A 24,106-nucleotide genomic window follows, 5' to 3' on the forward strand; every position below is an offset into this window, starting at 1 on the left:
TCATATAAGACCATAAGCCGTTATACAACTATTTACATGCAGTTAATACTACATAACTGAGTATTTAGAAGTCTTGTAGAGGAAATAGTAATTTGTATGAATGTAATTATACATTCTGTTGTTACATCGATCCGTAAAGATACTTGAATTTGTTATTAATATAATAGAGTTTCTTTACCTTTTACCTAGTTTCTTTACCACCGAGCCTTTGGCTGAGTGGTATCTTGGAGGAGAACTTTGTGGAATTTCTGCGTCGTCCCGGGTTCGAATCCTAGAGGTGGCTGGACTTTGTGGAATTGTGTGTGTGTTGCGTGGCAAATGATCGCGAAGATGGTCGTTTTTGGTGATGCCGAAACAACCGGTTAAAAAGATAGATTTTATTTAATTTAAAATCTAGTTTTTGTTTCATCTTAAATAATATGTCAACTTTTTTGTCATCTCAAGATGATGGTGAGATCAAATGGGGTGATTTTTACTAGCTGTTTCCAAATTTCTTTACTTTGCAATTATAATGTGCAGATAAACATAAATATTTAAAAAATTGTGTGCAGAGTACCGGAATAAAAATATAGAGTTCAGTTATAAACTGTTAAATTTGTTATATCACACATTGTGATAGTATTAGGAATTGATTTATTTATCAAGCAGAAAGTTCATTTTTCAGTTCAACTTAGATTCACTGATCATTAGTCATTACTTCACTTTTAATTTAAATATATGCATATAGTTAACCACAATAGTATCACACCAAAAAAAAAAAAAAAAAAAGCTTCTTTACGTCTTTATACTGCCCATAGATAATGGTTGGTCCCTTTTCCTTGAACAGTTTTTGTGTAGGCATTTATTCAGAATTATTTAGTACAGTAACTTTTTCTCTAACTGCCTTGTCTTTTTGACTTAGTTTTGGTAAGTAAGCCTTAAATGCCCGTTACTCGCATAATATTTTCGACCTTTTATTATTGTTACATTTGCTAACGTTTTTGTTGCCTGCATGGAAAAAGAAAAAAAGAAAAAAAAATGCTTGATTGAACACACATTTGGTCATCTGAACTATTGTTAATTGTATTAGAAATCTTGGTATCTATCTATTCCATCCAACATATACATCTATAACAACTTTATAATTTGTGTCATTTTTTGGGACAGAAATAGTAGTAGTCTAGTAGATAACTAAAGTAGGGCTTGGCAATTATTATTATTTTTTTATTTTATTTTATAAACAAACACTCCAGTTTCTTAACATCATAGCAACTCTGTACCCGGAGTGTAATTCCTTTTTTCCTGAAAATAATTGCAAAAGATCAACTTTTTGACATCTAAGACCCAAATCTTCCTCATTTGACCCGTGGTAAATGCGTCATATACTCATATTCAACCAGTTCCTAAGTTATTGGGTCAAAATTGTCACCACTATCAAGAAACTTTGAATAGGTTGCCCCCTTTTGACATCCAGTATCATGAGCTAAATACTGCTATAATAACATTGCTATAATAACATGAGAACATACTGAAATTTCAGCTCTATATCTGGATGTCTACTTGGGGAAAATTACCATTTTTTGGCGAAAAAACATAAATTAAATTAAACTAATAAAGAAATCGCAACAATTACAATTGCTATAGACGGTGTTGTTTGTTTTTTAGTCTGCAGATCTTATTATGTCTTATGTTTGCGCGCTCGCGGACGTTTTTAATGCAGACGGTCTGTTTTTCTGAAGACGTAAGATAAAACAATGACTTATTTTGTCTGCAACTTCCCAAACTTAAAATATGTTTCTAAGTACTACATGCATAATTAACTTATGTTGCACACATAAAAATAAACAATCTTCACTATTTAGCATAAATACTTTTAGGTTACATCTTCTTTACAAACATAGTCCGCATATCTTCAGAAAAAAAACATCTTATAAACAAACAGCACCTAACTAGTCTACTTGATAAGATCCACTAATCTACTAACCAATACACATGTAGAACTCAAAAACGTGAGCATTTATTTATTACTTTTAATTTAACATTTTTAATTAATAATTAATATATTGTACTTGTGTAGCATGTATAAACAGAAGGATGCTAATTTTATCATTTACAACTTACAAACTCTGCCTAAGTTGAATTGTGATTCATTTCCAAGCACACGAAGCAACCAAATCGCGATTCATCCACCCAAGAAACAAAGCACCGTCTCGTTCTTCGAGTCTATACTTGTTCGAATAGTTCTGCAACAAAGATTTAATAGTCGAATTCACAAGAGAGCTCAAAGGGTACGGTTTAAATCCCGCCATTGTAAACCGCGACCTCCATTTTCCAAGCAGCTCGTGTCTCTCGACCCTTTCAGCCCCCTCACACGCAATAATATTAACTATATCACGTGCAAGACAATGTTGTTCGACATTAATTCGTTGTTGATGGTCTCTAGCAAGAGTCACATCGATCGATTCAAATATAGCCGTGTAGTAATTAAACGTTTCTTGAAACCTATTAAAAAACGGGGCGGTATTAACATTTGACTCCTGTTCAACGAGCGTTACAACTTTAGGAGATAAACTTTTAGCGAGTCTCAAAATCCGATCCCTATGATTTTGCGGATCGACACTCTCGTCTGGCATATGATGAAGCATAAACGCGAAATTAACAGCTAATGATTCACCAGGTTGAATATCGAGATGTTCAATCTCGATATCGGTACCAGAAACCGACACCCCGTTAAACTCAAACGGAATGTTACAAGATAACGCTAGTTCCGTTAACCGTTTACCAACAATACTAACACCTCCACCTCTAGCGTACGCGTTAGTTGAATCATCAACACCCGTTATTTTAAGCCTAGGAGGGCCCCCAGGCCGAGAAGCAAGAGCCTGGATTAAAGTCGCCCATTGACCACCCTGCGCGATCTGAAAATCAATTATGTGAATTGTGTTCTCGTTTTTCATAGCTTCAGCAATCGCACCATTAGCAGACAAATAACCGAATTTGAAATAAGGGCACGCTTCATATAACAAACGCATATACGAAAAAAGTTCACCGCCAGTTGGTTCTTTGCATCTTAACGCGTTATAAATCGAACTACCTGAAGACGATAACCTAGCAACAAGCCCTTCGATCATGTAAGCAGCTAATCGTTGTTCCGGCTTGCCAGATACAGACACCATAGAGCGTAATTCAGATATTAACCAGTTAGCAGTTATCGAATCGTTTTCTGCAACTGCTTTCGCACAAGCAATAAGCAGCTCTTTAAAGTCTCTTCTTGATATCATTTCAGTCACTGTTGTACTTTCAACAATGTCTGTATGTAGCTGATTAATATCACCCCATGAAGAAGAAGAAACATCGAATGTTTCGATAAAATCTTGATCGGTTCCGAACATAGCGTTTTCGAGTTCTCGCAGTCTGTATTGTAGATCATCGGCGTTATCTGTAAAACCAGCCCGACTTACGCAGTCGGGCGAATTGTAAGTTTCTGGTAGGTAAGAGTGAGCATCTTGTTGTGAAGTGGAGCTGCCGTTTGATGAATAACTGGCTGTTGAAGATGAGTAGTTACCGATTTCGGGTGTCTGAACTGAAAATCGGTTTCCTTGAGTCATATTAGTCGAATATGAATTTCGATTCATCGTCTCAGATTCGAGTGCAATTGATTTTTGAAGATCAGCTGTTTAATTAATAACACATCAAAATTTGTCCAAATCAAAATCACACTAACTTAGTGCACTAAATTAACAGCATATCATATAAGTTAATGAATCATGAATGAATTATAAAGTTACATGTGACATGTCCTAAAAGCAATTAGTTCAAGCAAAAAACTAATCATGAAACTATTTCAAATTTTACCAAATTTCAACAGGTTTTTTTTAGCATGAAGACTAAAAAGGACTAGAAAATTAATAATTAACTGAAGTTAAACGCAATTAATCATTTAAGTATACGCGTATCGAACAACAGCTTCAAAATTGCTAATTAATCTCATAAAGTTGAGATCGAGGGTGAAATTGATTTGACGTACCTCTTGTTTGACGTAATTTGTTTCTGAATTCTTGTTTTTTTGATTTTGAATTTGACTTATAGGGCTTGAATTGATTTGTGGATTGAATTGATTTTTCCTTTTTCTTTTGAGAGGTGAAGAAGCATATGTAATTGAATCAAGTCCACTTTCAATACGAGTACGAGTGTTCTGCTATTTATAGCCAACAATTTCTTTTATTAAGTAAGAAGAGTCAAATAAAAAAAACAAATAAAAAGAGAGAGAGAGAGAGAGAGAGAGAGAGAGAGGTGTTGAATAAGAACAAAAAAAAATCAAAAGTAACTACAAAAAGAAGCGTTGAAAAGAATGTACTGTATTTATTTCTTGTGAAGTAAAAGTAAATGAAAATTTTAGCCTTACATCCGAATTAGTGTAAAGAACAAATTTTCCCAACGAAATCTACAAATGAGATCAATTCTACCCGGGCGTTAAATTAAATCGTTAGATGATGTGGAGTTCGAGTGACGCCATCTGACGAAATTAACCCAGCAACAGCTTCTAACGCTTTTAAGCGTTGGTCCATACACAAATGGAAAAAACTTGCACGTTAAATTGTCTCCATCCAATCAAACACACCCATTTTTCCTTTTTCTAAATTTTATTTTATCATAACTCAACTTTCAATCAGAGTTTACCACACAACCCTATAAAAATTGACACAAAAATCTAACATATTGGGTTAACGAATATCAAATACAGTCACAGTCAAAAATCAATTTTTTCACCAAAAAGGACATGACGTCAACGTCACAGACATGATTAGAGATGGTCTGATAAATATCGTTATTCATAATTCATCAAAGTTATCGTATTTAAAAATAAAACGATAACTCACACACTTAACACCTACTAATTCGCCAATATATTTACGACGAAATTTGAACCCTAAACCTCTTTTGATTTGATTGAAATGCTTGTTAAATACCCAAGTTGTATTAAAAGCATTATAACTTTCTAATACCCACATATTTTATTCTATGTAAAAGTGGGCTTTTTACACGATATCCTTCATAGCAATGACTTTTCAACTTTTAGTGTAGGATGCTACTTGCCAGATTAATTTGTTTTACAAAAATATTTTTTTATTTTTTGGCTCAAAATATAAATAAATATTAGACCACTGTAGAGTGAGGAGCCACTTTCCCGCGGTTTGGTTGAAGAAAAACCTGGATGCTGACGTCGTCTACCGAACCGTGTGAACACCGTTGAACTTTAAACTAGGATCCTTATACTTTGATGAATTTGGATATTAGGCCCCCCGCTTGTTGATATATTCTTTTTGGGTAAAGATTTTGTTGATATACTGTATTTCTTAATTTAATGAATCAAATAGTGGGATCATTTTCACTAGCTTCACTTACATGTCAAATTTACTATGTTGTTCCTGGCAACACGAGCATACACAATGTAGTAAAAAAGTTATGTATACTTAGCTATTAATACTATTTAATAATGTAAATTCTTTTGGGTGACAACATTGAATTGTGTGAGTTTTTTAAATTTTAACTACTTACACTCGTGTCTACGATTTTTAAATCTGCCAGGGCAAACAAACATGTAGTGATTTTTTCATTTAGTTAAACTTGATGCCTTGTCTTTAAAAAAAAAAGGAAAAGTTCGATTCACATAATGCTTGTGATGAAGCTATAGTTCTAGGAATTTTGAACTTTGAATAGAGAATTTGCTAACTTCTAATAATTCAATTCATATGTGCTTTAAACACCCCTAACAATGGAATTGAGATATAAATCTATTGATTACCATGAAAGGTGCAAATCAAACTTAATCGTATATTTGTTGTTACTTGTTTATACACATAGTTTTGTGATACCGTATAAGGGGGTTTACATGTAAATCGGTAGAATCTAAGGGAGTTTAACTGTATTTATAAAAAAGTCTTCTTGACATTTCTTATCGTCAACTTGATGCTATTGACCGTGTTTGTCGCTATACGACCCTTTTCTATGGTCCACGCGAGCTCGAACGTTACCCAAAATTAACTGGTCCACATCGCGCATACAAAACTGCTAAAATTGAATTTGGATTTTGTTTATAAGCGTATCTATTTGTAACATACTAACATCGTGAATATTTAGGAACGTGCATGATGTACCAAATTGTATTCATCAACAGTCAACACACAGCCTAGATCCTATGGTTAATAAATAAAAAGTTCATTATCTGGAAAAGGTTTTAGACCATACGAGCCGAAATTGACCAGTAATGATTAAGAAATAATGTAAAGTCAAAATTTGTAAGCTTAAAATAGATTTATGGGGTGTTTGAAGATTACCACGTCATCAAAAAATAAATAGATATTTAAAATTGTTTGGTAAAAAAGTGATCATTAGTGTTTTACTAGAGAGAAAATATGGTATTTAAAAAGTAGGTTGTGACAAGTTTTTTCAAAACGTTGTTCTGAAAATGTTGGATCCCATGCTAGGATCTTTTGATCAAAGAACAAGAACCAATTGACAATTTGAGTTAAACTATGAACAATATGATGAACATGAGATGAACAATGAACAAATTCAAAGATAATCAGCTGATAATAACCAAGATTACATGTACAATAATGATAAACGATTATAATAACTAGTACACGAATCTAAGCTAATCACTTTGCCATTTTCATGGTGGTTGGAGCATCAATCCACCATGGATCCTCTCCACCATGAAGGTGAAGAGGTGGAGCCCACCTCACTCTAACTTTCAAGTTCTCACACATACTATGGAGGTGCTCAAATGACAAATGAACCAAGTAACTCTTCATATAGAAGGTTTTGTCACATATGCTCATGTGACTAGAGTTTACTTGTTCAATACAATCATAGGTGTACAATGGAATAATAAACGTTATTCGCCCAGCGACGGCCATACAAATATGCATCAACAAATTCCCCCTTAGACGTTGCTGGCGAATTATTGTAAACACCTCTTGCAATTTTCAGTCAATCTCTGCAGTAGTACCATAATCTAATGAATCACAAGCTCCATCAAAAGTCTTCCAGGATACGTAAAAAAGCCAAACTTCGAACATCAATGTTTCCGCTCATTGAAGTCGAAATGCTAATAGTCATCCCGTAGTTTCTTCAAACTCCACTCGTACGTGTTACCCATAGTACTAAAGCAACCAGATTCCCCCTAAGACTGAACTCGAACAAATTTTCGATGATCTAGTCTTCATACAAACCAATAAGCTCAATATCATCAACTGTAGAACCTCCCCCTTTCTAATAGCTGCATCCTAATACACTTTATCAAGCACATATCGTCTTTATGACTCAAACATTATAGGCATATAATAAAGGCTTCAATCCCACAACTAACGATCCCAAACATATCAATAAGTACTCCAAATAGTCACCAAGAATGACAAATGTATGATCCTGTGATTACGTAACAATAACCCAAAACAAATTCCCTCTACAAAGTGGAATCAAAAAAATGCGGAAGATAAAATATAACGTCAATGGCCCATAATAGTCGTATGCTCCAGACTACCCCACAATAATATCTCAAAAAACAAGTGTTTTCGTATTCTGTAAGACCCAAATATTTATTGTACATGGAGTATTTATGGTGTACATAAAGCGTGTGAAGCGTGGAACAAATTGGAAGCTGGCAGACTGTTCTGAACTTTGTGCGCGCCGCGCATGGCCAGGTGTGCGCGCCGCGCACCTCACCTGCGATAGATTTCCTGTTTTGTTTTAATTAGAGTTAAATGAGGGGCTTTTGTGTCTTTTCACTTGGGGACGGATTTGTAGCCTTATTATCAGACTTGGAGTCAATTTTGGATGATATTCACATCCACACAAACACTCTCATCCATTCTTAGAGAGAGAGAGAGAGAGATTTCTAGAGAGAGATTTGGGGAAAAATGAAATGTCCCGTTCTTATTGATTAAAAACGTTCCATATTAATTGATTTCGTTGCGAGGTTTTGACCTCTATATGAGACGTTTTTCAAAGACTGCATTCATTTTTAAAACAAACCATAACCTTTATTTCATAAATAAAGGTTTAAAAAGCTTTACGTAGATTATCAAATAATGATAATCTAAAATATCCTGTTTACACACGACCATTACATAATGGTTTACAATACAAATATGTTACATCGAATTCAGTTTCTTGAATGCAGTTTTTACACAATACCATACAAACATGGACTCCAAATCTTGTCCTTATTTTAGTATGCAACAGCGGAAGCTCTTAATATTCACCTGAGAATAAACATGCTTTAAACGTCAACAAAAATGTTGGTGAGTTATAGGTTTAACCTATATATATCAAATCGTAACAATAGACCACAAGATTTCATATTTCAATACACATCCCATACATAGAGATAAAAATCATTCATATGGTGAACACCTGGTAACCGACAATAACAAGATGCATATATAAGAATATCCCCATCATTCCGGGACACCCTTCGGATATGATATAAATTTCGAAGTACTAAAGCATCCGGTACTTTGGATGGGGTTTGTTAGGCCCAATAGATCTATCTTTAGGATTCGCGTCAATTAGGGTGTCTGTTCCCTAATTCTTAGATTACCAGACTTAATAAAAAGGGGCATATTCGATTTCGATAATTCAACCATAGAATGTAGTTTCACGTACTTGTGTCTATTTTGTAAATCATTTATAAAACCTGCATGTATTCTCATCCCAAAAATATTAGATTTTAAAAGTGGGACTATAACTCACTTTCACAGATTTTTACTTCGTCGGGAAGTAAGACTTGGCCACTGGTTGATTCACGAACCTATAACAATATATACATATATATCAAAGTATGTTCAAAAATATATTTACAACACTTTTAATATATTTTGATGTTTTAAGTTTATTAAGTCAGCTGTCCTCGTTAGTAACCTACAACTAGTTGTCCACAGTTAGATGTACAGAAATAAATCAATAAATATTATCTTGAATCAATCCACGACCCAGTGTATACGTATCTCAGTATTGATCACAACTCAAACTATATATATTTTGGAATCAACCTCAACCCTGTATAGCTAACTCCAACATTCACATATAGAGTGTCTATGGTTGTTCCGAAATATATATAGATGTGTCGATATGATAGGTCGAAACATTGTATACGTGTCTATGGTATCTCAAGATTACATAATATACAATACAAGTTGATTAAGTTATGGTTGGAATAGATTTGTTACCAATTTTCACGTAGCTAAAATGAGAAAAATTATCCAAATCTTGTTTTACCCATAACTTCTTCATTTTAAATCCGTTTTGAGTGAATCAAATTGCTATGGTTTCATATTGAACTCTATTTTATGAATCTAAACAGAAAAAGTATAGGTTTATAGTCGGAAAAATAAGTTACAAGTCGTTTTTGTAAAGGTAGTCATTTCAGTCGAAAGAACGACGTCTAGATGACCATTTTAGAAAACATACTTCCACTTTGAGTTTAACCATAATTTTTGGATATAGTTTCATGTTCATAATAAAAATCATTTTCTCAGAATAACAACTTTTAAATCAAAGTTTATCATAGTTTTTAATTAACTAACCCAAAACAGCCCGCGGTGTTACTACGACGGCGTAAATCCGGTTTTACGGTGTTTTTCGTGTTTCCAGGTTTTAAATCATTAAGTTAGCATATCATATAGATATAGAACATGTGTTTAGTTGATTTTAAAAGTCAAGTTAGAAGGATTAACTTTTGTTTGCGAACAAGTTTAGAATTAACTAAACTATGTTCTAGTGATTACAAGTTTAAACCTTCGAATAAGATAGCTTTATATGTATGAATCGAATGATGTTATGAACATCATTACTACCTTAATTTCCTTGGATAAACCTACTGGAAAAGAGAAAAATGGATCTAGCTTCAATGGATCCTTGGATGGCTCGAAGTTCTTGAAGCAGAATCATGACACGAAAACAAGTTCAAGTAAGATCATCACTTGAAATAAGATTGTTATAGTTATAGAAATTGAACCAAAGTTTGAATATGACTATTACCTTGTATTAGAATGATAACCTACTGTAAGAAACAAAGATTTCTTGAGGTTGGATGATCACCTTACAAGATTGGAAGTGAGCTAGCAAACTTGAAAGTATTCTTGATTTTATGAAACTAGAACTTTTGGAATTTATGAAGAACACTTAGAACTTGAAGATAGAACTTGAGAGAGATCAATTAGATGAAGAAAATTGAAGAATGAAAGTGTTTGTAGGTGTTTTTGGTCGTTGGTGTATGGATTAGATATAAAGGATATGTAATTTTGTTTTCATGTAAATAAGTCATGAATGATTACTCATATTTTTGTAATTTTATGAGATATTTCATGCTAGTTGCCAAATGATGGTTCCCACATGTGTTAGGTGACTCACATGGGCTGCTAAGAGCTGATCATTGGAGTGTATATACCAATAGTACATACATCTAAAAGCTGTGTATTGTACGAGTACGAATACGGGTGCATACGAGTAGAATTGTTGATGAAACTGAACGAGGATGTAATTGTAAGCATTTTTGTTAAGTAGAAGTATTTTGATAAGTGTATTGAAGTCTTTCAAGAGTGTATAAATACATATTAAAACACTACATGTATATACATTTTAACTGAGTCGTTAAGTCATCGTTAGTCGTTACATGTAAGTGTTGTTTTGAAACCTTTAGGTTAACGATCTTGTTAAATGTTGTTAACCCAATGTTTATAATATCAAATGAGATTTTAAATTATTATATTATCATGATATTATCATGTATGAATATCTCTTAATATGATATATATACATTAAATGTCTTTACAACGATAATCGTTACATATATGTCTCGTTTAAAAATCATTAAGTTAGTAGTCTTGTTTTTACATATGTAGTTCATTGTTAATATACTTAATGATATGTTTACTTATCATAGTATCATGTTAACTATATATATATCCATATATATGTCATCATATAGTTTTTACAAGTTTTAACGTTCGTGAATCACCGGTCAACTTGGGTGGTCAATTGTCTATATGAAACATATTTCAATTAATCAAGTCTTAACAAGTTTGATTGCTTAACATGTTGGAAACATTTAATCATGTAAATATCAATCTCAATTAATATATATAAACATGGAAAAGTTCGGGTCACTACAGTACCTACCCGTTAAATAAATTTCGTCCCGAAATTTTAAGCTGTTGAAGGTGTTGACGAATCTTCTGGAAATAGATGCGGGTATTTCTTCTTCATCTGATCTTCACGCTCCCAGGTGAACTCGGGTCCTCTACGAGCATTCCATCGAACCTTAACAATTGGTATCTTGTTTTGCTTAAGTCTTTTAACCTCACGATCCATTATTTCGACGGGTTCTTCGATGAATTGAAGTTTTTCGTTGATTTGGATTTCATCTAACGGAATAGTGAGATCTTCTTTAGCAAAACATTTCTTTAAATTCGAGACGTGGAAAGTGTTATGTACAGCCGCGAGTTGTTGAGGTAACTCTAGTCGGTAAGCTACTGGTCCGACACGATCAATAATCTTGAATGGTCCAATATACCTTGGATTTAATTTCCCTCGTTTACCAAATCGAACAACGCCTTTCCAAGGTGCAACTTTAAGCATGACCATCTCTCCAATTTCAAATTCTATATCTTTTCTTTTAATGTCAGCGTAGCTCTTTTGTCGACTTTGGGCGGTTTTCAACCGTTGTTGAATTTGGATGATCTTCTCGGTAGTTTCTTGTATAATCTCCGGACCCGTAATCTGTCTATCCCCCACTTCACTCCAACAAATCGGAGACCTGCACTTTCTACCATAAAGTGCTTCAAACGGCGCCATCTCAATGCTTGAATGGTAGCTGTTGTTGTAGGAAAATTCTGCTAACGGTAGATGTCGATCCCAACTGTTTCCGAAATCAATAACACATGCTCGTAGCATGTCTTCAAGCGTTTGTATCGTCCTTTCGCTCTGCCCATCAGTTTGTGGATGATAGGCAGTACTCATGTCTAGACGAGTTCCTAATGCTTGCTGTAATGTCTGCCAGAATCTTGAAATAAATCTGCCATCCCTATCAGAGATAATAGAGATTGGTATTCCATGTCTGGAGACGACTTCCTTCAAATACAGTCGTGCTAACTTCTCCATCTTGTCATCTTCTCTTATTGGTAGGAAGTGTGCTGATTTGGTGAGACGATCAACTATTACCCAAATAGTATCAAAACCACTTGCAGTCCTTGGCAATTTAGTGATGAAATCCATGGTAATGTTTTCCCATTTCCATTCCGGGATTTCGGGTTGTTGAAGTAGACCTGATGGTTTCTGGTGCTCAGCTTTGACCTTAGAACACGTCAAACATTCTCCTACGTATTTAGCAACATCGGCTTTCATACCCGGCCACCAAAAATGTTTCTTGAGATCCTTGTACATCTTCCCCGTTCCAGGATGTATTGAGTATCTGGTTTTATGAGCTTCTCTAAGTACCATTTCTCTCATATCTCCAAATTTTGGTACCCAAATCCTTTCAGCCCTATACCGGGTTCCGTCTTCCCGAATATTAAGATGCTTCTCCGATCCTTTGGGTATTTCATCCTTTAAATTTCCCTCTTTTAAAACTCCTTGTTGCGCCTCCTTTATTTGAGTAGTAATGTTATTATGAATCATTATATTCATAGATTTTACTCGAATGGGTTCTCTGTCCTTCCTGCTCAAGGCATCGGCTACCACATTTGCCTTCCCCGGGTGGTAACGAATCTCAAAGTCGTAATCATTCAATAATTCAATCCACCTACGCTGCCTCATATTCAGTTGTTTCTGATTAAATATGTGTTGAAGACTTTTGTGGTCGGTATATATAATACTTTTGACCCCATATAAGTAGTGCCTCCAAGTCTTTAATGCAAAAACAACCGCGCCTAATTCCAAATCATGCGTCGTATAATTTTGTTCGTGAATCTTCAACTGTCTAGACGCATAAGCAATCACCTTCGTTCGTTGCATTAATACACAACCGAGACCTTGCTTTGATGCATCACAATAAATCACAAAATCATCATTCCCTTCAGGCAATGACAATATAGGTGCCGTAGTTAGCTTTTTCTTCAATAACTGAAACGCTTTCTCTTGTTCATCATTCCATTCAAATTTCTTCCCTTTATGCGTTAATGCAGTCAAGGGTTTTGCTATTCTGGAAAAGTCTTGGATGAACCTTCTGTAGTAACCAGCTAGTCCTAAAAACTGGCGTATGTGTTTCGGAGTTTTCGGGGTTTCCCACTTTTCAACAGTTTCTATCTTTGCCGGATCCACCTTAATACCTTCTTTGTTCACTATGTGACCGAGGAATTGAACTTCTTCCAACCAAAATGCACACTTTGAAAACTTAGCGTACAATTCTTCCTTCCTCAATACTTCTAACACCTTTCTCAAATGTTCACCGTGTTCTTGGTCATTCTTTGAGTAAATAAGTATGTCATCAATGAAAACAATGACAAACTTGTCAAGGTATGGTCCACACACTCGGTTCATAAGGTCCATGAACACAGCTGGTGCATTAGTTAAACCAAACGGCATGACCATAAACTCGTAATGACCGTAACGTGTTCTGAAAGCAGTCTTTGGAATATCATCTTCTTTCACCCGCATTTGATGATACCCGGAACGTAAGTCAATCTTTGAATAAACAGACGAGCCTTGTAGTTGATCAAATAAGTCGTCGATTCTCGGTAGTGGGTAGCGGTTCTTGATGGTAAGTTTGTTCAACTCTCGGTAGTCGATACACAACCTGAATGTACCATCTTTCTTCTTGACAAACAAAACAGGAGCTCCCCACGGTGATGTGCTTGGTCGAATGAAACCACGCTCTAAAAGTTCTTGTAATTGGCTTTGCAGTTCCTTCATCTCGCTGGGTGCGAGTCTGTAAGGAGCACGAGCTATTGGTGCAGCTCCTGGTACAAGATCTATTTGAAATTCAACGGATCGATGTGGGGGTAATCCCGGTAATTCTTTCGGAAATACATCGGGAAATTCTTTTGCAATGGGAACATCATTGATGCTCTTTTCTTCAGTTTGTACTTTCTCGACGTGTGCTAGAACAGCATAGCAACCTTTTCTTATAAGTTTTTGTGCCTTCAAATTACTAATAAGATGTAGCTTCGTGTTGCCCTTTTCTCCGTACACCATTAAGGGTTTTCCTTTTTCTCGTATAATGCGAATTGCATTTTTGTAACAAACGATCTCCGCTTTCACTTCTTTCAACCAGTCCATACCGATTATCACATCAAAACTCCCTAACTCTACTGGTATCAAATCAATCTTAAATGTTTCGCTAACCAGTTTAATTTCTCGATTCCGACATATATTATCTGCTGAAATTAATTTACCATTTGCTAATTCGAGTAAAAATTTACTATCCAAAGGCGTCAATGGACAACTTAATTTAGCACAAAAATCTCTACTCATATAGCTTCTATCCGCACCCGAATCAAATAAAACGTAAGCAGATTTATTGTCAATAAGAAACGTACCCGTAACAAGCTCCGGGTCTTCCTGTGCCTCTACCGCATTAATATTGAAAACTCTTCCACGGCCTTGTCCATTCGTGTTCTCCTGGTTCGGGCAATTTCTAATAATGTGGCCTGGTTTTCCACATTTATAACAAACTACATTGGCATAACTTGCTCCGACACTACTTGCTCCGCCATTACTCGTTCCGACACCATTTGTTCCTTTCGTTCTATTAACCCCTGGTCCGTAGACCTCACACTTCGCCGCGCTATGACCATTTCTTTTACACTTGTTGCAAAATTTGGTGCAGAACCCCGAGTGATTCTTTTCACACCTTTGGCATAGCTGCTTCTGATTGTTGTTGTTGTTGCGGTTATTATTGTTGTTGGGATGATTGTTGTAGTTGCTGCTGTTGTTGTTGTTGTTGTTGTTGGGCCGTTTGTTGTAGTTGCGATTGATGTTGCGATTGTTGGGATAATTGTTGCGATTATTGTTGTAATTGCTGTTGTTGTTGTATTGGTGATTCTTATCACCGTTTTCCTCCCACTTTCTTTTGACTTGCTTCACATTGGCCTCTTCAGCAGTCTGTTCTTTAATTCTTTCTTCAATCTGGTTCACTAGTTTGTGAGCCATTCTACATGCCTGTTGTATGGAGGCAGGCTCGTGTGAACTTATATCTTCTTGGATTCTTTCCGGTAATCCTTTCACAAACGCGTCGATCTTCTCTTCCTCATCTTCGAATGCTCCCGGACACAATAGGCACAATTCTGTGAATCGTCTTTCGTACGTGGTAATATCAAATCCTTGGGTTCGTAACCCTCTAAGTTCTGTCTTGAGCTTATTGACCTCAGTTCTGGGACGGTACTTCTCGTTCATCAAGTGCTTGAATGCTGACCACGGTAGTGCGTACGCATCATCTTGTCCCACTTGCTCTAGATAGGTATTCCACCATGTTAACGCAGAACCTGTGAAGGTATGCGTAGCGTACTTCACTTTGTCCTCTTCAGTACACTTACTTATGGCAAACACCGATTCAACCTTCTCGGTCCACCGTTTCAATCCGATCGGTCCTTCGGTTCCATCAAATTCCAAAGGTTTGCAGGCAGTGAATTCTTTGTAGGTGCATCCTACACGATTTCCTGTACTGCTAGATCCAAGGTTATTGTTGGTATGTAGCGCAGCCTGTACTGCGGCTATGTTTGAAGCTAGAAAAGTACGGAATTCCTCTTCATTCATATTCACGGTGTGTCGAGTAGTCGGTGCCATTTCCTTCAAAATAGTTAAATGGAACAAGTTAATCATACAGAATATTAAGAGTAGTTAATAGTATTTCGTAGCATAATATGAACTCATTTATAAAAGCTTTTTCTTCATATTAGCGTTTTATAAGTTTAAATTCGGGTAGTACCTACCCGTTAAGTTCATACTTAGTAGCTAATATACAATTCAACTACTACAATTCTATATGAAAAACTGATTGTAATAATATTTCGCGTTCAACTTTTATACAATATTTTACAAACTTACAATACCGCTTATTTTACATAAAGCATGAAATATAGCACACAATAACTTTGATACAAGATAGTTGTGAAGACAATTCTAGCTAGTACACAAGTCGTTCGGCAAAGGCAATAAAGACACGTAATTCATACGTCCAGAAACAAGTCATGCATTCTGGTTTTACTAGGACTACTTCCCATCCTTGGTCTTGTGCAACATAACCGTTATGGCCGTTGATAAGACAGCGTGTTGTAACGTCATCAAAGGGACGAGGGTTACGTAATGTCCAACAGTCCCGTAATAATCTAAAAACCTCATTTCTTACCCCAATTACCGACTCCGTCACTTGTGGAAACGTTTTGTTTAATAGTTGTAGCCCGATGTTCTTGTTCTCACTTTGGTGAGAAGCGAACATTACTAATCCGTAAGCATAACATGCTTCTTTATGTTGCATGTTAGCCGCTTTTTCTAAATCACGAAGTCCAATATTCGGATATATTGAGTCAAAATAATTTCTTAACCCGTTGCGTAAAATAGCATTTGGGTTCCCCGCAATATATGCGTCAAAGTAAACACATCGTAACTTATGGGTTTCCCAATGTGATATCCCCCATCTTTCAAACGAAAGTCTCTTATAAACCAAGACATTCTTGGAACGTTCTTCGAATGTCTTACAAACTGATCTCGCCTTAAATAGTTGTGCCGAGGAATTCTGGCCGACTCTAGACAAGATTTCATCAATCATGTCTCCGGGTAGGTCTCTTAAAATATTGGGTTGTCTATCCATTTTGTGTTTTTAAACTGTAAAATAGACAAGAGTTAGATTCATAAAAAAATACTTATTAATACAAGCAATTTTTACATATATCATAAAGCATAAGAACACTATATTACACCACACGAATACAACTATCTTATTCCGACTCGGTCGTTTCTTCTTCTTCGGTTTTGGTTCGTTTTGCCAAGTTTCTAGGGATATATGACGTTCCCCTAATACGAGTCGTCGTTGTCCACATTGGTTTAGAAAAACCTGGTGGTTTAGAGGTTCCCGGGTCATTGTTACAACTTAAGAACTTCGGGGGTTGACGATACATATAAAGTTCATCGGGGTTGGAATTAGATTTCTCTATTTTTATGCCCTTTCCCTTATTATTTTCTTTTGCCTTTTTAAATTCAGTTGGGGTAATTTCTATAACATCATTGGAATTCTCGTCGGAATCCGATTCATCGGAGAATTGGTAATCCTCCCAATATTTTGCTTCCTTGGCGGAAACACCATTGACCATAATTAACCTTGGTCGGTTGGTTGAGGATTCTCTTTTACTTAACCGTTTTATTATTTCCCCCACCGGTTCCGATTCTTCTTCCGGTTCCGATTCTTCGTCCGGTTCCGATTCTTCTTCCGGTTCCGACTCTTCTTCCGGTTCCTCTTCGGGAACTTGTGAATCAGTCCACGAATAATTCCAATTTACATTTGACTCTTCATTATTATTAGGTGAGTCAATGGGACTTGTTCTAGAGGTAGACATCTATCACATAATATCAAACACGTTAAGAGATTAATATATCACATAATATTCATATGTTAAAAATATATAGTTTCCAACAAAAATGTTAAGCAATCATTTTTAAAGAAAACACGGTCGAAGTCCAGAATCACTAATGCATCCTAACAAACTCGATAAGACACACTAATGCAAATTTTCTGGTTCTCTAAGACCAACGCTCGGATACCAACTGAAATGTCCCGTTCTTATTGATTAAAAACGTTCCATATTAATTGATTTCGTTGCGAGGTTTTGACCTCTATATGAGACGTTTTTCAAAGACTGCATTCATTTTTAAAACAAACCATAACCTTTATTTCATAAATAAAGGTTTAAAAAGCTTTACGTAGATTATCAAATAATGATAATCTAAAATATCCTGTTTACACACGACCATTACATAATGGTTTACAATACAAATATGTTACATCGAATTCAGTTTCTTGAATGCAGTTTTTACACAATACCATACAAACATGGACTCCAAATCTTGTCCTTATTTTAGTATGCAACAGCGGAAGCTCTTAATATTCACCTGAGAATAAACATGCTTTAAACGTCAACAAAAATGTTGGTGAGTTATAGGTTTAACCTATATATATCAAATCGTAACAATAGACCACAAGATTTCATATTTCAATACACATCCCATACATAGAGATAAAAATCATTCATATGGTGAACACCTGGTAACCGACAATAACAAGATGCATATATAAGAATATCCCCATCATTCCGGGACACCCTTCGGATATGATATAAATTTCGAAGTACTAAAGCATCCGGTACTTTGGATGGGGTTTGTTAGGCCCAATAGATCTATCTTTAGGATTCGCGTCAATTAGGGTGTCTGTTCCCTAATTCTTAGATTACCAGACTTAATAAAAAGGGGCATATTCGATTTCGATAATTCAACCATAGAATGTAGTTTCACGTACTTGTGTCTATTTTGTAAATCATTTATAAAACCTGCATGTATTCTCATCCCAAAAATATTAGATTTTAAAAGTGGGACTATAACTCACTTTCACATATTTTTACTTCGTCGGGAAGTAAGACTTGGCCACTGGTTGATTCACGAACCTATAACAATATATACATATATATCAAAGTATGTTCAAAAATATATTTACAACACTTTTAATATATTTTGATGTTTTAAGTTTATTAAGTCAGCTGTCCTCGTTAGTAACCTACAACTAGTTGTCCACAGTTAGATGTACAGAAATAAATCAATAAATATTATCTTGAATCAATCCACGACCCAGTGTATACGTATCTCAGTATTGATCACAACTCAAACTATATATATTTTGGAATCAACCTCAACCCTGTATAGCTAACTCCAACATTCACATATAGAGTGTCTATGGTTGTTCCGAAATATATATAGATGTGTCGATATGATAGGTCGAAACATTGTATACGTGTCTATGGTATCTCAAGATTACATAATATACAATACAAGTTGATTAAGTTATGGTTGGAATAGATTTGTTACCAATTTTCACGTAGCTAAAATGAGAAAAATTATCCAAATCTTGTTTTACCCATAACTTCTTCATTTTAAATCCGTTTTGAGTGAATCAAATTGCTATGGTTTCATATTGAACTCTATTTTATGAATCTAAACAGAAAAAGTATAGGTTTATAGTCGGAAAAATAAGTTACAAGTCGTTTTTGTAAAGGTAGTCATTTCAGTCGAAAGAACGACGTCTAGATGACCATTTTAGAAAACATACTTCCACTTTGAGTTTAACCATAATTTTTGGATATAGTTTCATGTTCATAATAAAAATCATTTTCTCAGAATAACAACTTTTAAATCAAAGTTTATCATAGTTTTTAATTAACTAACCCAAAACAGCCCGCGGTGTTACTACGACGGCGTAAATCCGGTTTTACGGTGTTTTTCGTGTTTCCAGGTTTTAAATCATTAAGTTAGCATATCATATAGATATAGAACATGTGTTTAGTTGATTTTAAAAGTCAAGTTAGAAGGATTAACTTTTGTTTGCGAACAAGTTTAGAATTAACTAAACTATGTTCTAGTGATTACAAGTTTAAACCTTCGAATAAGATAGCTTTATATGTATGAATCGAATGATGTTATGAACATCATTACTACCTTAATTTCCTTGGATAAACCTACTGGAAAAGAGAAAAATGGATCTAGCTTCAATGGATCCTTGGATGGCTCGAAGTTCTTGAAGCAGAATCATGACACGAAAACAAGTTCAAGTAAGATCATCACTTGAAATAAGATTGTTATAGTTATAGAAATTGAACCAAAGTTTGAATATGACTATTACCTTGTATTAGAATGATAACCTACTGTAAGAAACAAAGATTTCTTGAGGTTGGATGATCACCTTACAAGATTGGAAGTGAGCTAGCAAACTTGAAAGTATTCTTGATTTTATGAAACTAGAACTTTTGGAATTTATGAAGAACACTTAGAACTTGAAGATAGAACTTGAGAGAGATCAATTAGATGAAGAAAATTGAAGAATGAAAGTGTTTGTAGGTGTTTTTGGTCGTTGGTGTATGGATTAGATATAAAGGATATGTAATTTTGTTTTCATGTAAATAAGTCATGAATGATTACTCATATTTTTGTAATTTTATGAGATATTTCATGCTAGTTGCCAAATGATGGTTCCCACATGTGTTAGGTGACTCACATGGGCTGCTAAGAGCTGATCATTGGAGTGTATATACCAATAGTACATACATCTAAAAGCTGTGTATTGTACGAGTACGAATACGGGTGCATACGAGTAGAATTGTTGATGAAACTGAACGAGGATGTAATTGTAAGCATTTTTGTTAAGTAGAAGTATTTTGATAAGTGTATTGAAGTATTTCAAAAGTGTATAAATACATATTAAAACACTACATGTATATACATTTTAACTGAGTCGTTAAGTCATCGTTAGTCGTTACATGTAAGTGTTGTTTTGAAACCTTTAGGTTAACGATCTTGTTAAATGTTGTTAACCCAATGTTTATAATATCAAATGAGATTTTAAATTATTATATTATCATGATATTATCATGTATGAATATCTCTTAATATGATATATATACATTAAATGTCTTTACAACGATAATCGTTACATATATGTCTCGTTTAAAAATCATTAAGTTAGTAGTCTTGTTTTTACATATGTAGTTCATTGTTAATATACTTAATGATATGTTTACTTATCATAGTATCATGTTAACTATATATATATCCATATATATGTCATCATATAGTTTTTACAAGTTTTAACGTTCGTGAATCACCGGTCAACTTGGGTGGTCAATTGTCTATATGAAACATATTTCAATTAATCAAGTCTTAACAAGTTTGATTGCTTAACATGTTGGAAACATTTAATCATGTAAATATCAATCTCAATTAATATATATAAACATGGAAAAGTTCGGGTCACTACAAAAAAGGAGCTCGAATCGATCTAAAGCTCGAGTGTTAAAGTTGTTTATCTCGCTCCTAGCTACGGTGTGGTAGTATTGGTTCTTTCCATTGACGTGTTGCGGATTATTCGGTCGCATCCATCAAGGCGTTAAGGTGAGTGGAATGATTATACATGTGTGTATGTAATGTATTTACTTGTACAAAATGCGATGTGGGTTTTAAGTTCGGGTATGCGAACCACATCGTGTTGACTTATGATATGGGTTTAAAGTTCGGGCGTTCGATACCATATCATTGTGTGCGAGTGTGTGGGTGTAATGTGGGTTTAAAGTTCGGGCGATCGATACCACATTGTACTTTTCATGTAATTAGGTTTTAAAGTTCGAGCGTCGATACCTTATTATCATGAGTAATGCGTAGGATACGGGTTTTAAGTTCGGGCGTTCGATACCATATCCTCATGTGTGTGTGGTGTGATATGTGGGTTTTAAGTTCGGGCGATCGATACCACATTGAGCGTAACGGGTGGTCATAAGTTCGGGCGTCAATACCACTCAAGGGACTAGTGATGCATACTAGTGACATCTGCGTGGCTAACGGTTCATTCGAGAGAATCATTCCCTTTGTATTTTGGTTAACCACGGTTGTGTAGTTGTAGTGTAGCATATTATATTATTCGTGTTATATGCTATTGTTGTGCTAGCTTGTGTTATCGGAGATTTAGCATTATACTTGCGATGGTATGCTAATTAGTTTGCTAGCGTGTATGCGGTAATTGTGTAAGTGATTGCAAGTAAGTAGGTTATATATGTGTATGTATAATTAATGCATTCACTAAGCGTTTTACTTACCCTCTCGTTGTTTACCTTTTTATAGACTCCGGCGTGGACAAGGGAAAGGGTATTCGTTTGGACTAGTGATCCCGCTTCGTTATGTTAGGAGAAGCTTTTGGACGTTTAACTTTTGAAGTTTGACCGAGATTTGGGTAGTTTAACCCCCAAACACCATGCTCAAAGTGTCGTTTAGAATTTAAACTAATGTGGTCGAAACTTATATTTTGTACGAAACTCGTAATTCGGCATATGTGGGCCCGGTTTCGTAAAACTTGTTTTATTATTGAAACGTGTTAGTTTTAACTATTATAATGTGATGTGAAAAGCTTTTCGTCTAAAAGTGTCGGGAAGTGGGAGATCTTTAACGCAAAATTGGAAAATTTGGACAGCGGGCTGCCAGGCCATGTGGGCGCCGCGCACATAAGGGGCAGTTCACCGTATTTAATTATAGAGATCTTAATTTTGCTTAACTTCTGAACATATAAAAAAAAATATCCTTGATAGTTCTATTCTCAGTGATTCTGGTAATTTGACAAATCAAATCGTGTTAATACGTTCTTTCTTGTTTAGAACATGAAGTTCATTCAAAACTCCATACTTACGAATTCTGGACCATTACTCGCTTTACTAAGAGGTCGAGAAGATAATAAAAGGCAAAGAGCTCCAAAAATATAAGAGAGAATATAAAGCCCGATAACAACACATAAATTACAAACCGTTGATATTAATACGAATAGCAATATAAAAGACACGGTATAATTAAGAATAGTATCACCCTAAGGTAATAGTAGAAGTAAACAGATTTTTCTGGTGGAAGATTGAAAAGAAGGATGACAGAAATGAGAATTAGGAAAATATCAAGGATTAGAACGGGATTAAGCATTTTCACAATCTTTTGGATGTATGAACTAAGAAAGAAAGTATAGGAATTGTGAGAATAATGGAACGGAAGAGTTTAATTTATAATGGAAATATCAGACAGAGTAATCGAGGCAGTTCACCGTATTTAATTATAGAGATCTTAATTTTCTTATTCGTCGAAAAATCAAATCTTTTAGATTTCGAATATTTTTCTTAAATCCCTTTAATTCCGGAAATCAACTTTGACTAGGTCACCGGTTAAGACGAGCCTGCAATTATTCATTTCACTCTTTTGTGATAACTTCATTCGTACTATTCGAATTATCGAATTGCTTTATACATATTACTCAATGATAAAAAAAAAACTCTATTTATCAACTCATATTCGTCATGAAAACATTTTTATTGTTAGTCATGACCACCTTGATCAAATTTCGGGACGAAATTTCTTTAACGGGTAGGTACTGTGACGACCCGAAAATTTTCGACCAGATTTAAACTTAATCTTTATATGATTTCAACACGATAAGCAAAGTCTGTTAGGTTGAGTCTCAAAAATTTTGAACTGTTCAATTGACCTACGACCATTCCCGACGATTCACGAACAACTATATGTAAATAGATACATATATATTTATATATATATATATATATATATATATATATATATATATATATTAATTATTATAAATTAAAATATTATATGAGTTAATTAATATTGTATTGTAAATAAAATAATATATGATAAAATAAATCTATATATATGTAAGGTATATTGAATATATATTTATATGGTTTCGAATTTATTTAGTAAGCGAAAATAACACTCGTTTGTCAGTCGATCGATATTAAGCAAATTAAATTCGAACTTATATGATTATAAAATAAACGGTGATCCGAAAATGAGTTCTATAAATTTTAGGCTTACTAAAAATGTATTTAGGAACTATCTGTTGAATTTTAAAAAAATTTATATTTTACTTGGGGTTGAGAGTGAATAATTAATGTAATTTTTATTTAATAGTTAATGATCGAATTTTATACCATAATGACTAAAATAAATAAATATAGTTAATTTAAAAATATGAAATTTTTCTGAACACTTTTATCCGCCACTAATTATCAACGGGATACGAAATCCTACCCGTGAAAACTGTCGGTAGTTTTTAGTGGCTGCTGCACGTTCTTAATTGAATGTAACATATTATTAAATTCTTCTTATTATTATATATATATTTATATTTATTATCCTACATCTACTTCTATATATTTACATATACATAAGATTACACCTACAATATTCAACAACTACAACCGGCTACTTCACCTTCACCGTCCGGCACACCATCACTTCCATCGGCTCATCACCACCACCTTCACCTACAACCGCTACCAACCGCTGTGAACCACTACTCTATCTATTCTCCTTCCTTCTT

The 24,106-nt window shown here is 34.6% G+C and overlaps 1 protein-coding gene across 1 annotated transcript; it reads right to left on the bottom strand.

Moving 5' to 3' along the window:
- Positions 1–2,025: 2,025 nt before the first annotated feature.
- Positions 2,026–3,778, bottom strand: LOC139850627 (scarecrow-like protein 21). Its single transcript, XM_071840180.1, has one exon. It carries the CDS (start codon positions 3,612–3,614, stop codon positions 2,127–2,129), a length of 1,488 nt encoding a protein of 495 aa, XP_071696281.1. The 5' UTR covers positions 3,615–3,778; the 3' UTR covers positions 2,026–2,126.
- Positions 3,779–24,106: the final 20,328 nt, after the last annotated feature.

Source organism: Rutidosis leptorrhynchoides, chromosome 5 (genome assembly GCF_046630445.1).
Source record: "Rutidosis leptorrhynchoides isolate AG116_Rl617_1_P2 chromosome 5, CSIRO_AGI_Rlap_v1, whole genome shotgun sequence".
In the NCBI taxonomy this organism is placed as follows: Eukaryota; Viridiplantae; Streptophyta; class Magnoliopsida; order Asterales; family Asteraceae; genus Rutidosis; species Rutidosis leptorrhynchoides.